The sequence below is a fragment of the Papio anubis genome, chromosome 4, assembly GCF_008728515.1.
Source record: "Papio anubis isolate 15944 chromosome 4, Panubis1.0, whole genome shotgun sequence".
Classification (NCBI taxonomy): domain Eukaryota; kingdom Metazoa; phylum Chordata; class Mammalia; order Primates; family Cercopithecidae; genus Papio; species Papio anubis.
In genome coordinates this window covers 37,862,006-37,874,843 of record NC_044979.1, presented here as the reverse complement: position 1 = coordinate 37,874,843, position 12,838 = coordinate 37,862,006, and the positions used below count along the sequence as shown (strand labels likewise).

Genomic DNA, 12,838 nt, shown 5'->3' with positions numbered 1-12,838 from the left:
CTTGATTCAAAACAAAACAGTTCAAAATCCAATTAATTACAAAACGTGGTCTTTCCCACTTCCCTTTGTTAAAATGTGATTAGTGTTTAGATTTTTATATTTTTTTAAAGCTTTCTTCTTCTTCTCCCCATATCAGAGAAAATGTTAAGGCCTTTTATATTTAGACAGAGAAGGAAAATTTCATTGGCATATTGTTGATTCTTTAAAGTTATTCCTAAGAAAACATTTATCCATAATAAATTAACCATATATGGCCTTACCTCTTGATAAAGGTCACTGAGATCTTCCTGGTGGGCCTGTTTGGAACATCCTGGGAATTCTCTAACACAGCAGGAATCTGGGGGCCAGTCCATCTCTGTCATTTCCAACCAGTCAGTGAAATATACCACTCCACAGCACTTAAACTGCAAAAAAAAAAAAAAAAAAAAAAAAAAAATCACTAGTCAGCCTCAGAAACCACAAAACTATTTTCTTAACTTATAGGAGATTAAACATCAGTTTTTTAAAATTTTTGTACCCAGAGCTACATCTGTCATCACCTAATGATATGTGTACAGTCTGTGTTGATGATAGAAATGTAGTAAAGGAACACCATGGCTAACCATTGCATAATGGAAGAATTCTGAGTAATAATGCCCATAACACATCAAAACAAATCAGGCATGGCTGAGACTCACTCCCTAGCTGTAAGCTTGTCTACAAGAGACTATACATAGCAACAGACTGAACATACACACTAACAAACCCAAGTAGGTGACACCTTATCTTTATCATTAAACCTCTAACCACCAAGGGCCAGTAATCAAATTTTTCTATCGCTCAACATATTCAAATATTATATTAAAAGTTTCTGTAATCTTTGTAAAAACATGTGTCGACCAAAGCCCACATCACAAAAAGTTAGCAGACATCAATTCCTCAGCTAGTAAAATATCCAAAAACTTTAAGAAATAAACATAGGTCTGGCCAACTAGTGTTTATTCAACTAAGGTTCTTGAAATAAATGTTCATATTCTATTACCACAATCTCAGAAGAAATGGTGTGCCCTTAGCTTGAATAAAATTGGAGTTAAGAAAAACTATATTGACATTTTTTCTTTTTTATCTCATTTCCCCAAAGATTAGCAAAAGCTTTCTCTGATCAAGGTTTGAAAGCACTGCTTAAGGACCTCTATAGATTAGATTCAGAACAATTATCTATGATGAATAATCTTCTGTCCTTGAGTAGAGAGGGAGGTTGCTCTTTCCCCTCTAGCCAGAAACAAGGACTATGGGCAGTCACCGAGAACTCTGCCGAGTGACTGGCTATGCAAATCATGCAGTCCAACAGATCAATCTATGTTCAGGTTTCACATTGTATCATAAAATATCACAATCCCCCACCATTTCAAAATTTAACTAAAATTAATTTTGAAGAATTCTGGACTTCTCATGCAAAAGGAAACAACAAAAATACTACAAAGTATTCTGTGTTGTTACACTGGTCTAAATGTCTGATTTTTAAACAGAAACAAAATCACCTTAAGAGGATTATAAATGATGAATTACTGAACAGTATGGGTAATACGAAAATTTTGAGAAACTTAAAAAATACTTTCTATATATTTTTCTTCTTTAAACTTGCTCTCAAAGTCATGAGTATACGATCGACATCACAAATTTAGTCAATAATTTGACATTACATATTTCACACAATACTTTAAATATCCTTAAATAATATATGTAGTATAAAGACTTCACTTCATAAAAATCATAAAGAAGGAAACGTTAACTTTCCATGTCCATCTTTTTAAATCCTTACACTCAGAGAAAATTCATTTCTCTCCTTTGCTAATGACATGAGTCCTTTCTGTGTTGATGACAGAACAGTTCTTGGAACTCTCTAACTCCATCCAGCAAGGAACAGCCTATTTATATGGCTGTGTCAGGGAATGAGATATTCTACATAAATGACTTTCTCAAATATAAGTATATAATGTTCTTTCTTATTATAAGTATATAATGTTCAGTGATGAACTTATTTTTATTTTAGTAAGTATTTGTATAGAATTGCCCGTCTTCAACAGAAGATACTGAATTTATTCTGAAACTTTTTCTGAGAACTCCTTTAAGTAAGCCCAACATCATACCAAGATATTACTGTAGTCTACATCTCCTTGTCATTTTCCTGTCTCCTTTAATATTGTGTTGTGAGATAGTACCACTCTTGCTAATGTGTCAAGCTCTAGAAAATACCATCCATTTTATATATGAGTAAACTGAGCCCTTTGACGGTCAAGTAGCTTGCTAAAATTACAGGCCAGAGTGTGGCACAGTCTGTTCCAAAGCCTATGCTCCAACTACTATGTTAAAATAAATAAATGAACACATTTTTTAAAGTTAGTATTCTAAAAAGGTATTAAATAAACGTCAATGAAGCTTAAGTGAGAGTCTGCTAAGTTGAGGTATGTGCACAGAATTGCACTGAATGAGGAGCAAAGGAAACCGGCACCTGATAAAGTTGCTTTCTGCAATATAGGTTATTCTAGAATTGTGTCCCCCACCCAAATTCATATGTTGAAATTCTAACCCCCAGTACCTTAGAATGTGACTTCATTTGGTGATAGAGTGTTTAATAGTAATTGTTAAGTTAAAATAAGGTCATTAGGGTGGGCCCTAATCCAATATGACTGATGTTCTTATTCGAAGAGGATATTTAAATATAGTCACATATAGAAGGAAGACAATGTGAAGACACGGGGAGAAGATGGCCATCTGCAAGCAGTCATAGCAAACTAATACAAGGGATTTAAAAAACTCTTTCACGTTCTCAGAGGTCTTCACCATCTCCATTTACACAAAACAGTCTTATGATAATGGAGGAGGAAACTTACCATGTAACAAATCTAAAAATAAGTGTGCTATCTTTTGCAGTACTTGTACATTGTCCATCTAGGTGGAACTCCCATCAGAAAAAAAAAAAAAAAAACTCACTTTTTAACCTGGATTATCACTGTCTACATCACAAATTCCAGAAAATAACAAGCTCTGGGCAGCATCTACTCAGGACAGTAGCTGACATAACTTACTATAAATTTCCTAATGCTTATTTTCTCTTTGTGTTGTTTTTAGCACAAATATACAATAAATAAACAAAGCTAGGAAGCACTTAAATAAACAGGAAATCTGTGTTACAATGATAATTTTTACCATCTCAACAGTTGTATACAGAGAGTCAGATTTGGAGATTGTCCTGGACTTGAACCTCTGCCCATATCCAGGACAAAGCAAGTGAGCAGAGATCTTGCTATCTATCATGTAAGATATTAATTCTCAAATGCTTTGCAGCCTAACACTAAGATAAATTAAAGGAAATTAAATACTTATCCATCTGGGAATGTCACTTCAATCACAAGGAAACTGCTTGGAAGAAGAGCTTGGTTTGAAGCAAGATCAATGGTTAACTTCAAGTCACCTAAACATCTGAATACAGTCCCCACTTGAGAAGATGGTTGGGTGCAGTGCTACACGGCAGTTAGGTAAGAAATGCTAAAAGCACCTATATTTTGTAATGTTATTGTTAATAACCATAGGCTAAATGAAATCTAACTTATGACATCGTTTAATCTTCTCAACAACCTGAAGAGATAGGTATTTTTATTATCACTATTTCACAGGTGAGAAAACCAAGACTTAACGGGGTTATGTATATTATAGAAACTCACTTAATAGTAAGCAGCACAGCTATGATTTTAACCAAGGTCTTTCTGACTAGACCATGCCATTAACGATATACTGACCTCAAAGTCCCAAATGAGAACAATCCTTTTTTTAAAACTAAAATTATGTTTAAAATATTGAGAGCTCTAAAAGTCATGAAAAATCTATTTGTCTGGAACTTGGATATTTATCAAGTTAACCCTCATAAAAAGAAAACTTCACAATAATTTAGCAAAATGGCTTTTCAGAAGTTCTTAAATATATGTGAACCATGTGAAATAAAGGGGAAATGGTATATATGGGAGGAAAATCAGGCCATGAAGTTACTTGAGATATTTTTCAAGAAAGAATTGCACCGGAGGTTACTGAATCATAGGCTTAATTTTTCAGCACAGAGGAAATTGCCAAAGTCAAAGCTTTAAACATCTGGTTTGAAAGTGCACCACTTACTTCACTCTCTCTACCTCAGAAGTTGCAGCACTTACCTCTCTCTGAAAAAAATTCCAAGCATGAGTAAGCCACTGATATCTAGGTAATCCATAATTTGTCATCCTGGCTTTCAAAGTGACCATATCTGACCACTGTACTGGAACCTGGTAATAAAAAGCAAAATATCAACAGCTATAACACACACACACACACACACAGATTCACACACACACACACACACACACACACACACTCGGAATGTCTTATAATTGACAAATACTATTTTAAATTTATATTTGCTTGTGGCCTAAATTTAGCTCAGAGTATTCAATGTAGTTTTTGGACAATCTCAGTGTGTAGATTTTTGTGATAAATGATTAGGTATTTTGTACTAACGAAAAAAATGAGAAATCACTTTAATGCTCAAGGAAATCACAAACAAGTAATTAACTGTACATTCTACAGACATACTGAAAATTTTCACATAACAAATAACCTCTGCAGAGAAATGCCCTTAATTTGACTTCAAAATGCTATGAAGTTTTTGCTCTTTTAAGCAACTGCAGATAATAGTATTAAAACAAAGGGGAAAGAATTAAAAAGGGAAAGACTTTGACTCAAGTTAAGCCTCACTCTGGGATAATTTTGTCAACACTTTTTCAAAAGTTGTAATTAGGAGGTATATTAGAATTTAAGAAAGAACAGTTCTCCACTTTTACACTGTTGGTGGGAATGTAAACTAGCACAGCCACTATGGAAAACAGTGTGGAGATTCCTTAAGGAACTAAAAGTAGACCTACCATTTGATCCAGCAATCCCATTCCTAGGTATCTACCCAGAGGAAAATAAGTCATTATACGAAAAAGATACTTGCAAACTCATGTTTATAGCAGCACAGTTTGCATTTGTAAAAATGTGGAACTAGCCCAAATGCCCATCAATCAATGAGTGGATAAAGAAAATATATATAGCATGGAATACTATTCAGCCATAAAAAGGAGAAAAATAATGGCATTCACAGCAACCTGGATGGAATTGGAGACCAATATTCTAAGTGAAGTAACTCAGGAATGGAAAACTAAGCATCGTATGTTCTCACTCATATGTGGGAGCTAAGCTATAAGACACAAAGCCATAAGAATGACACAATGGACTTTGGGGACTCGGGAGGAAGGATGGGAGCGGGATGAGGGATAAAAGACTACACATTGAGTATAGTGTACACTGCTCAGGTGATGGATGCACGAAAATCTCAGAAATCACTGCTAAAGAACTTATTAATGTAAGCAAATACCACCTGTTACCCAAGAACCTATTGAAATAAAAAAAATAATAATAATAAAAAAGAAAGAACAGTTCTTAAAGTATTTCTGTGCTTCTATTCTCCAATCACCTAGCACCATGTCTATTGCAGAGTATTTAATCATGACAGAGCTTTAGGTATACAATACCACAGTCATTGTTGTAATGCAATACAATACAACAGTCATTGCTGGCCAGAAATCTGGTCAGTATATCAAGCTATGATTTTACTCCAGGGCCATGAGAAATGGAGGTATACAAATGCTAATCTCATTACATACATAGTATTAAAGCAACTCTGGGAAACTGGATGGACATTCCCATCTGATCTATGAAGTAATATAGACTGGGCTTAGTAAAGCAAGCTTGACATTCAATAAATAACACAAAGATCAAGAACCAAAAAGGAAAAAAGGCAGACATGAGCAAATAAGGCTCCAACAGAACTAGAGATTAGGATTATTATAAAATCTTATTTTTTAAGATAATCATATCAATAGAAGCAGTTTCAAAATTCCTGACCACAGAAATTCATTTTTTTCCTTTGTTAACTTTTTTTTTTTTTGATTACTTGGAAATATACAATAAAACATCCAAACACTTGGCCACACATTTTTTCCCCAAATAATGAGCAAAATGGGTGTACTCTGTGTTCATATATGCCTTCAACAAGGTTCAGGGAACTAGTCAAAGTTCAAACTACTCACCATAAATTAGTATTATCTCATAACCCTTTGGGCATAAAATAAATGGAAGTGAAGTAAATTAACTAGAAATGTACAATCTGAAACTATATCATTGATGGATTTTATCTAGAGAAGGAATAATGAATAGAAGGTGAATAGTATAAAAAAACAGAAATGAGAAAGCAGATTATCTGATGTCAAGTCACTTGATTTACTTAATATATCAATTTTTTAAAACTTTACCTTCTAAAATAAATACAGGTTGTTTCCTTATTGTGACCACGAACAATCTGAGACCAAATGTGGAAGAAAACAGAGGAGACCATTGAGGTTCTGGCACAAATACTGAGGTCTGGCCATAAAGTAACACACAGGTTGATTGGTTCCTTGCATGGAACAGCTAAAAGCACAAAGCCCATTCTATGTAAAGGCTGGGTTCTGCAAAATTTGGCAGATAATAAACTTTAATGGTACTTTTCATTCACACTGCTATTAGTGCAAAAGCAATAAAAAACCTGACAAACTTTTTTTAAAGAACTGCTTTTACATTTCACTTTTAAACAGCCCTTGCTCCATTCTGGTGATGTAATGGGAAAGATTTGCAGAAGCAAAACAGTGATGCATGCCCTCAACTGGAATGGTAGTGGGCACCTATTTAGTACTGCAGTACTCAGGAGCTAATCGTAGATGGTCTCTTAACAGAATAGAAGAAAGTATCTAGGCCGGGCGCGGTGGCTCAAGCCTGTAATCCCAGCACTTTGGGAGGCCGAGACGGGTGGATCACAAGATCAGGAGATCGAGACCATCCTGGCTAACACAGTGAAACCCCGTCTCTACTAAAAAATACAAAAAACTAGCCGGGCAAGGTGGCGGGCGCCTGTAGTCCCAGCTACTCGGGAGGCTGAGGCAGGAGAATGGCCTGAACCCGGGAGGCGGAGCTTGCAGTGAGCTGAGATCCGGCCACTGCACTCCAGCCTGGGCGACAGAGCGAGACTCCGTCTCAAAAAAAAAAAAAAAAAGAAGAAGAAGAAAGTATCTAAATAAGTATACATTCATTTCAATTTCTTCGTATTTCTTAGAATTACTTTAAAATCAAAACATTTCATTTCAACCATCTTAAGCGAAATCATTTTGAACTTGCTGTATCTTGGAAGATTTACCAAATATTAGTATGGCATATACACTCTAATGCCCATGTTTAAAATCTGCAAGAAAGTAAACCAATTGCTAAAATCCTTTTAATTACCAAACAGAACACAATAAAAAGCTGAGGTAACAGGATCCCGAACTAATGATAAGATATACTCTCTATGGTTTAAATGTCAAGGAGACACATTTATCACTTGAAAACAGAAAAAAATAAGAGAGACAATCTTTTGACCAGTAAACCACAGAAACGGATTCTCTGGAGCCGAGTACTTTTTCAATCCCCTAATAAAATTTCCAGGGATGGGGAGAAAACATGATTTTCAAAGACAGCAAACAAGTTCCTATATAAACGGGAGAGTTCATGTTAATAAGAGCTCTGAACTTTTTATTAAACTAGTTAGAATCTGAGCTAACTTTTCACCTTTTCAGGAACTCTCTACTTGCTTAGTGCTGTTGAACACTGGAAGCATGAGTGTCTTCACAGAGAAACATATGTGTGAGTGTGCCAAAGCATCACTGATATGTAAATTGGAGTGTGTAGAGTAGCCACTGGTCTGTGGTTACTACTTAGTATTCAAAACAGTCTCAAAGCACAATGGTAGATTCACCAAAGAATCTTTGAAGAGTATATCAGCACCAGAAATGACTTCTATTTTACTGTTCAATTGCCAAATGACTCTCTTCACTCTGAAACAAATACAATATAATCTCTGTCCCTTCTAGAGAGTCACTACATTTTAAAATGTTGAAGACGTCCTAGGGAACTTGTCACAGATGCAAATGCCCAGTCCTTGCCCTTTCCTCCCTGCCTTCCCCTCCATTCTGACTGAGCACATCTGGGCTGGAGCCCAATAATGCACACTTTTAAGAATCATCCTGGGTGGCTCCTACTGCAGATGGCCTAAGAGCTACACATGGAAAAACACCATTTTACTAAAACAGAATTACTCTACAAAGTTTATGGGGAAAAAGTCTGGCCTCCCTCGACGAAAACAAAGAGCATTCACAGACATGCAAAAGCGTTCGACATCACTAGCAATAAATGCAGTAATTTCCCTCAATGAAGTAAGCAAATGTTAATAAGTAATAATACCCAGTGAGTGCAAGGGTGAAGTGCAAGTGGTAAGCCAAACATGACTAGTAAAAATCTTAAGACTGAGAAATTTCATGCTCATTTATGCTAGCTATAAAAGTTGTCCCAGCCATTTCAACTGCTGAAATAAAAGAGAAAAAATGAAGAGCTATATTCAAGTAGCCAAGTGTGGAACTGTGAGAGTGCTTCTAGATTGTGCTAACCACACAGCAACTCTTCAAATACACCTCTTACTTAAGGTGGAAAATGGTTCTGCCTGTTGCAAACAGGAGATGTAGGCTTCCTAGTCATCTGTTCACTATTGCAGTCAGCATTTTAAAAGGCTTTATGTAGGTGTTCAAAAATTTTCAGACTAATCATTTGCGAATATGAATCTTTTCTATTATTAACTCCAAAATTGGTAAAATTATTTTAGAACATATACTATTTTTAGTCTATGATACCCATGTTTAAGCAGCCTGTGGAATTAAAGAGATATACAGAGTATACCAAAGAAAATTTTACAAATTATGACTTGGAAATGTGCTTCAGACACAGAAAAGAAAGTGTTAGCTTTCAGAAGTATTGGGACTATTAACTGTTATCATGTAGCATGAACATTCAAATTAATAATCATGTGCCTAAATTACTCTAAAGTATTGATATGGTTAGGCTTTGTGTCCCCACCCAAATCTCATCTTGAATCGTAATCCCCCTATCCCCACATGTCAATGTCAAGAGACAGACTAGGTGGAAGTAATTGAATCATGGGGGCGGTTTCCCTCATGCTGTTCTTTTGATAGTGGGTGAGTTCCCACGAGATCTGATGGTTTTATTAGGGGCTCTTCCCCCTTTGCTAAAGACTTCTCCTTCCTCCCACCATGTGAAGAAAGTGCCTTGCTTCCTCTTCACCTTTTGCCATGATTGTAAGTTTCCTGAGGCTTCCTCAGCCATGCTGAACTGTTAGTTAACTAAAGCTCTTTCCTTTACAAATTACCCGGTCTTGGGCAGTTCTTTCATAGCAGCGTAAAAATGAACTAATACTAGTATCTAATTTAAAAGGTTGAACTGTTGTTTTAGATTATGGTTATATCTATTTTGAACTCACCATAAGTTCCTGTTCATATGTCCAAACGCCACAAGCCAGTTCTACACAGAAAATGACAAGCAAACTTCCAAAGTACTGTAGAAAAACAGAAAAGTATGCTGTTATTATAGCACCAAAATAAAGTAGGCTCCTCAAAGACAAACTTGGTATTATGTTTACCTAGTGAACAAGAAAACAGAGGCGAGTTTTCATGAAGCCTCTCAGAAGCAGATGGGGAAATTTTCAGCAAATTTAGAAATATCTGCAGATAACACTGAATATTCATCTCAGTGAGTCATAGTTTATTAGCCATCTCCTGAGAAAAATCTTTTATAAATGCCACTACTTTCATTAGGATAAATAAGAATTTACATGTTCTAGTCTGATAAACTTTAATCAAGTTCTCCAAGAAAGGGGACCTAAGTCCTTTCAAAGTGGACGGGGTGCAGTCAACAAGTTCAATGCTCTGCCCATGAGCAGACTTTAACTCACTCTTCTAGGCAATGGGGGTGGGGCGTCTCCTTTGCATTCTTAGAAAAAGCACAACATAGAACAAAATCTCAACCAGTGTTGACACTTTATATAGTAAGTTTCTATTATGGGGAAGGCACTTGGGATACAAAAGAATATCAAAATTCTGATAAGGCACACATAGGCAAAAAATAACACAAAGTTTAATACAATGTCAAAAACAGAAATGGAGATAAAAATTCAAGATTCCTATGAAATAAGAGAAATATGCAGTGTTCCAAAAGGTGAAAAGGATTGGAACAAAGAAGAGAAGAGAGAATATGAGGTAAATAAAAGCCACGAACAAGTGTGCAGAGGCAGCTGCAAAGTCAAGCAAAGAATCAGGGAACAGGAAACAGATCCATCTAGCTGGAGTGGGGTGGTCAGAAAGAGGAATGAGAAGCGATCAAATGGGAAAGATGGACTGAAGCCAGATTATGGTGAACTTTAAATAATACACTAGTGAATTTTAAATCCATCATGCAGGCATTAAGGTAGCATCTTTCAAAGGTTCTGAATAGGGGAACGACATTATAAACTGATGAAATAAAGGCAAAGTTCTCAATGATTTGGAAAAAGGAAGTTTGCTAAGGGGGAGGGTGGAGATCCCTTAGAAGGTAGCACAAGAGGAGGCATGAAGTGAGCAGCTGAACTTAGATGATAGCCTTGCAAACAGGCAGAAAAGAATCATTTTAAAAGGTATAGGAAAAGAAAATTGACAAGGCATTAGACTCATTGAATTTAGAATGGAAGAGAATGATGTATTTCACCAAAGCAGAGAAATTGGGAGGGGTAAATAGCTCTGTGGGAAGATAAAAAATCTAATTTTATTTGATTAACATAAAAATGTTTATCTAACTATCAGAAATGTAGACTTGGCTGAGTGTGGCGGCTCAGGCCTGTAATCTCAACGTTTGGGTTTTGGGAGGCAGGAGAGTCACATGAGCCCAGGAATTTGAAACCAGCCTGGAAAATATAATGAGACCCCATAGCTACAAAAAGAAAAAAAAGAAGAAGCGAAGAAAATTATCCAGGCAGGGTGGTGTGTGTTTGTAATCCTAACACTTTGGGAAGCTGAGGTGGGAGGATCACTTGAGCCCAGGAGATTGAGGCTGTAGTGAGCTATGATCATGCCACAGCACTTCAGCCTGGGTGACAGAGAGAGAACCTGCCTCGGAAAAAAAAAAAAAAAAAGTGTAGATATGAAGCCCACATAGCCAAGGATGGAATTGAAAACCATTATTATGATTAGAAAAAAACAACAACTTTTGGATAGTGCTCTGTTTATCAAGCACTTTCACAATGAATTCACTCAAGAATCCTGTGAAATAGATAAGGCTACCTCATTTTACAAACAAGAAAATTAAACAGCAGATAATGGGACTTCCACAAGAATGGGCATAATGAATTTGGGAGCACTGGATCACTGTAGCTGTGTTCCTGTGTCACACCTTGCCCAGTTGTGGTGGTAATTTTACAGAGGCAAGCCGCAAGTTTACGAGAAAGAACAAGCTCTCTGAAAATCATCCTCACTAATTTCAGCAGGAATAAAACTTCATTGCAATTATGAATATTCCATTCTATTCACAGTGGGAGGTCAGGGTGGGAGTACCAGGTAGTGACGATTTGTGAATATCCTCCTTCACTGGACTGAAAGCTCTACTAAGGGCAGGTACTTTCTTGCATTCCTCATCACATAATAGGTGTTCAATGAGTATTTGTTAAGTAGAAGAATAAATGCAAACAAAGCAGAGTGGTATGATAGTGAGTAGGACTGGGAGCTACCTTGGACTGGGTGATCAGGGAAGGTCTTTTTATAAAGGTGATCTTTAAAATGAGTCAGTATAGACAAGAAAGAAGCAATGCTGTTAAGACTTCAGAAAAAAAGCAATCCAGGAAGAGGAAATACCAAGTGTGATGTGGCCTTGCATGGTGGGCTAGCTAGTTAAAAACTCAATGGTAACTGGCACACAGAAAGAGTGGGATGGGATACAGGGTATGCAAGTAGATGTTGTGAGGTGCAAAGAAAACAGATCATTATGAGCCATGGAAAGGATTTTGGATTTTATTCTATGGGTAATTCAAACCCATTAGCAGGTGGCATGATCTAATGTACATTATAAAAACATAATTCCAGCAATTTTGTGAAAAAATGACCTGTAGAAAAGCAAGGTGTGATGAATCAAATAAAAGATTGCAGAAGTAGAATGAAGGAAAGAAGATGGAAAAAGTGGACTGAATTAGGATTGTGAGCCATCAGGATTCAAACTTAAAGTTTCTTTGTTTATAATATTTGCTAATAAAAGGGGGAGTGGAGTATAAGATACAGAAAACGGGGCTGATTTTCTACTACCGTAACACACCCCCTATGATTTAAAAATATAAATCATTGCTATTGTTTTAATATGGTTCCCTCCTATTTCTTTCATATGAAAAATAAAGAATACATAACTGCATAATCTCTCAGACAATAACACAGCTTCAAAATAACTGTTGGTTCAAAGGATAAAGTAGTACTTTGTTAAGGGGATCTCATTTTGCAAGCTACTTTTATTTTTGGCATACATAGTATTCATGGTCAGCTTTAATATACTCAGATATCATTTCAAAGTATTGTTATTTCTAGACCTTACTTTAAAGATTTCAGCCTTAAAAGTATGATTAGAAGAAATGTTGTGAGCATAGTACTTCAAGCCAATTTTTCTCCGAACTTTCTTTAATGCTTTACTTAAGAGATTTCTAGACATAAAAAATATTATATTTGCATCTTATGTTACAAAGAGACCAAATGTTCAGTAACTACATACTAGATCACTTTTCTAATCTTTGATAAGAAAAGACCCTTAGAGACAGTGAGACTCCAGAGAAAAATTAAACTATGAGACATTTTTTGCGTCTCAGATT

At 36.0% G+C, this 12,838-nt stretch overlaps 1 protein-coding gene across 4 annotated transcripts in view; it reads right to left on the bottom strand.

Moving 5' to 3' along the window:
• TSPAN12 (tetraspanin 12) overlaps positions 1–12,838 on the bottom strand; it is a 70,546-nt gene that overhangs the window by 18,246 nt on the left and 39,462 nt on the right. For all 4 annotated transcript variants that reach the window (XM_017957124.3, XM_021936203.2, XM_009203757.3 and 1 more), the window contains 3 exons: positions 9,446–9,520; positions 4,185–4,292; positions 261–404 (listed from right to left, as the gene is read on the bottom strand). In XM_017957124.3, coding sequence (XP_017812613.2) covers positions 261–404; positions 4,185–4,292; positions 9,446–9,520 — 327 coding nt within the window. The remainder of the gene's footprint in view (positions 1–260; positions 405–4,184; positions 4,293–9,445; positions 9,521–12,838) is intronic.